Consider the following 3,625-nt stretch of genomic DNA (forward strand, 5'->3'; position numbering starts at 1 on the left):
GTGATTGTAAGAGTTTTAATGCTCTTGATTCCTCTATTAATGAGATAAGAATGACTTTCCTTAAAAAAAAAAAAAAAAAAAAAAAATTAGAATCATCATTTCATTATTGTCATTATTATTTGGTCAATTGGAATAGGATCCTAATTCATTCGAATTTGGTAATCCTATAAATTCTGTAATTAATACAGTGTTTATGTTTTTCATTTTCTTTTCGTTAGAGTCATTATTTTTTGGAAATCCTACAAATTTTGTAATTAATGCAGTTTGTATATACCATCTATATATAATACGTACGTGACAAATTCAGATTTGGCAAACCATTTTGTCGACGACAATGGCTTTTAGGATGGACATAATAGTTTTCTTCCTTTGCTTTATCTATGTTAGCAACAATTTAACTAAAGCGGACTGGGGATTATCTACAAAGGAAGAGTTGGAATTCAAGAAGCAATTTCTAAATCTTGAGAAGTTTGCAATTAAAAGCATTCAAGTAAGATTTCTGGAAGTTGCTCCTTAATTTTATTAAGTCATTTTTATTCATTTTTTCTAAGTAAATATACTATGCCAATAATATTGTTATGACCAAGTTGATAATGATAAAAATCAAATTATCTATCCTAGCATTTCTGCGTAGGAGATGGAGAGTGTGCCTATATATGCTCAAGCCATATTTAATTGTTATAATATTGTTTTTATCCTAACCATAACGATTTGTTGACTTTTTAATCTACATTAATTTAATTTGACATCTACAGATAGGAGATGGAGACATATATGATTGTATTGATTTCTACAAACAACCTGGCTTTAATCATCCATTTTGGAAGAATACTACATTTGAGGTTGAACTATTCATTATTGAAACCTTTTTCTTTTACAATCTCATCTCGTATCGTTTATATCGTTCTAACTTTTAGTGTATTATTACAGATGAAACGTAAGTTGTTTGTAGAAGGAAGGGGAACCAATGCGAATTCACCATTAAATACTAGGTTTAAAGGCGTAGGTTGTCCTTATGGAACAGTTCCGATTAGAAGAGTCAATAAAGATGACTTGGGAAGAGCCAAAATGCATCCGACGAATATTGATGAAGAACCTGGACATCATGTAAGTTTTATTTCTTGTGCTTAGCAACAAAAAATACTTGTTTTTTTTTTGTCATTTAATCTACCATATTGTTATCATGTAGTATGCAATACTTCGAACAAAAGCTGATCCCAATAGAAAGCTTGTCGGAATTGAATCATACTTTCGCTTATTTAACCCAAGAGGAATCATTGGATCCCAGTATAGTGCATTCCGGATGACATTATCAAACGGTCTTGACAGCATAAAAACAGGTTTCACGGTACTTCTCTAATGTGAAATAGTTTTTCATTTGTCATGATTTTTTCCTTTATCCCAACATAAAAAGTAATATGGATTGGGTAAATTTCCTTTCAGGTAAATCCTTTATTGTTCAAAGACAACAAGACCCGGCTATTTACTCACGTAACGGTGGGTTTTAGTAGATAACTATGTCGAGTAATTTTTTTTTTTTTTTTTAAATGAAAGTATTTATATTTTATATTTTTATTGATAAAGAAAAAACACTTGTATTCCGTGAACTTTATAGATCGATGGAAGAATACAATGTTATAATCAAGATTGTCCCGGATATGTACAAATCAATTCTGACATACCTCTAGGATGGACCTCCCCTGAAGCCAATCCAGAAATATATGCAATAAAATTGCGAATCAATAAGGTAAGAAAATTAATATGTGCATGAAATTCTTTAGTTTACTAAACTAGTCCAACAAAAAAATAAATAGCCATTAAGATATGTTCTTATAATCGAATACTATTTGCTTTTTCTTTCTTCCTCATGGCAGGGAATATGTGACGGACCAAATTCAACAAAATGCCTATGGACATTGTACTTTGATGATGAGAATTCTGTAGTTGGTTTTTGGCCCCCAACACTATTTGGCCAATTAAGTGAGTTTGCAAATCAAGCTGATTGGGGAGGAGAAGTTTATAGTCCATTGGACCAACCTAGTCCTCCAATGGGCACTGGCAAACTTCCGCATCAACGGGGTTGGCACACAATAGATTTAGCTCATAGTCGGCGTATTGCATGTACATATGAGAATGCGAAATTTCTTTTTTTAAATCCAATCGATACAGAGTTGTATAAATCTGATGAAGATGCATATAATATTATAGATGCTGGATATCGTGGTGAATATTGGGGACGTGAGATTTTATATGATGGTCCTGGTGGAATCAAAGGAGCTTGAGTTGTATTTTAAGGTCTCATTTTCATAATAATAATTATTTTCAAATTATTAATATTGTATGTGACCATAACCATTTTGTTATTATACCATACCAGCATAATCTCTGGGAATAGAATGACTTTCAAATCTTTTTTAATTCTTTTTTTCTAGCTTCAATTTAAATACATTTCCATTGTTGTCTCTCAGTTTCTCATTTATTAAAATTTGGTTTATTTTTTTACTTAAAATCCCAATACAACCTAGAAAAGACTCTTACTTGCCAACTGAAAGGAATTATTGAAGACATGAATATAATTTTTTTTTATGTTTTTTTTTTTTCCTTTTCTAGCAAAGTTAGATGATTCCCTTGATTAGCAAAGAAAAGCACAAAAGCATAAGAAGGAAAAGTCCCCATATCATCAATATGGTGGGCTGTTAAGCCCATTACATTGAAGTTGACCATTCGGCCAGGAGGAGAATCTTTAGTATAAGGCAACAATAGGTATAGGAGAAGCCAACGATTCGTAGAACCATGCATGATGGTGGACTAGGTTGTTTATGTCATGACATTGTGCGAGGCTGAAAAATTACTCTTGGGTATCATTATTTGTGCATTTGCATGCATAAACTCTTTGGGAACCACTAGAGGTATTAGCAAAAATGTAACCTAAGGCGTAATAAGGCTAATGAACTTTTTTTCCCAAATGCCCAAAAGGTTTTTCATGGATTAATGGTTGATGCTTCACAAGCAGAGGCAAATGTTGACATCTTGGGAAGAACCTTGATTCGTAAGAGGCAAATTAAGAGTGGTCAAAATTGATGTTGATCGATATATATAGCAGGCTCATGAATCATGTATCGACCAAATGCAATAAATCATGTAGCAAGTGGGCTTTTGTTGAAATTCGGACAGCCAATTTTAGTGAATCCTAATCCATGGCAATGACCATTATATTAGGGCTAACAAAATGGCATCACAATGTTAAGGTTAGAAGTTTGTTATAATTCAATTGTTCTCAATTCTATGAACCTTTTATTTTCATACGAGTTCTTCTATAATTTGGCTCATAATGAACTGTAGTGATTTATCTTTATGGGAACAATTGAACTAATGAAAAGATAATGTTATGAATTGAGGGAAAAGAAATGGAGGAAGTCACAATGACAGGCTATTCAAGGGTGGCCCAACCACTAAGTACAAATATTTGATTCATAATCTTTTTCAGTTGATAATAACTTCTATGGGACTTGGAACAAATCAGGTTCTTTGTGACATCCAATAAGAAATAGATACTACTGTCTATTGCACCAAATGAGAGAAAGACGAAAACACAATTCAACCAATTCTACAAACACAATGAGGA

At 32.3% G+C, this 3,625-nt stretch overlaps 1 protein-coding gene across 1 annotated transcript; it reads left to right on the forward strand.

The window, feature by feature from the left end:
* The first annotated feature begins 334 nt into the window (after positions 1-334).
* Positions 335-2,282, forward strand: LOC132169256 (protein neprosin-like). The gene is made up of 7 exons (XM_059580320.1): positions 335-490; positions 756-842; positions 931-1,107; positions 1,190-1,348; positions 1,444-1,497; positions 1,616-1,747; positions 1,875-2,282. Exons 1-7 carry the CDS (start codon positions 335-337, stop codon positions 2,280-2,282), a joined length of 1,173 nt encoding a protein of 390 aa, XP_059436303.1.
* Positions 2,283-3,625: the final 1,343 nt, after the last annotated feature.

The sequence above is a fragment of the Corylus avellana genome, chromosome ca2, assembly GCF_901000735.1.
Source record: "Corylus avellana chromosome ca2, CavTom2PMs-1.0".
Taxonomy (NCBI): Eukaryota; Viridiplantae; Streptophyta; class Magnoliopsida; order Fagales; family Betulaceae; genus Corylus; species Corylus avellana.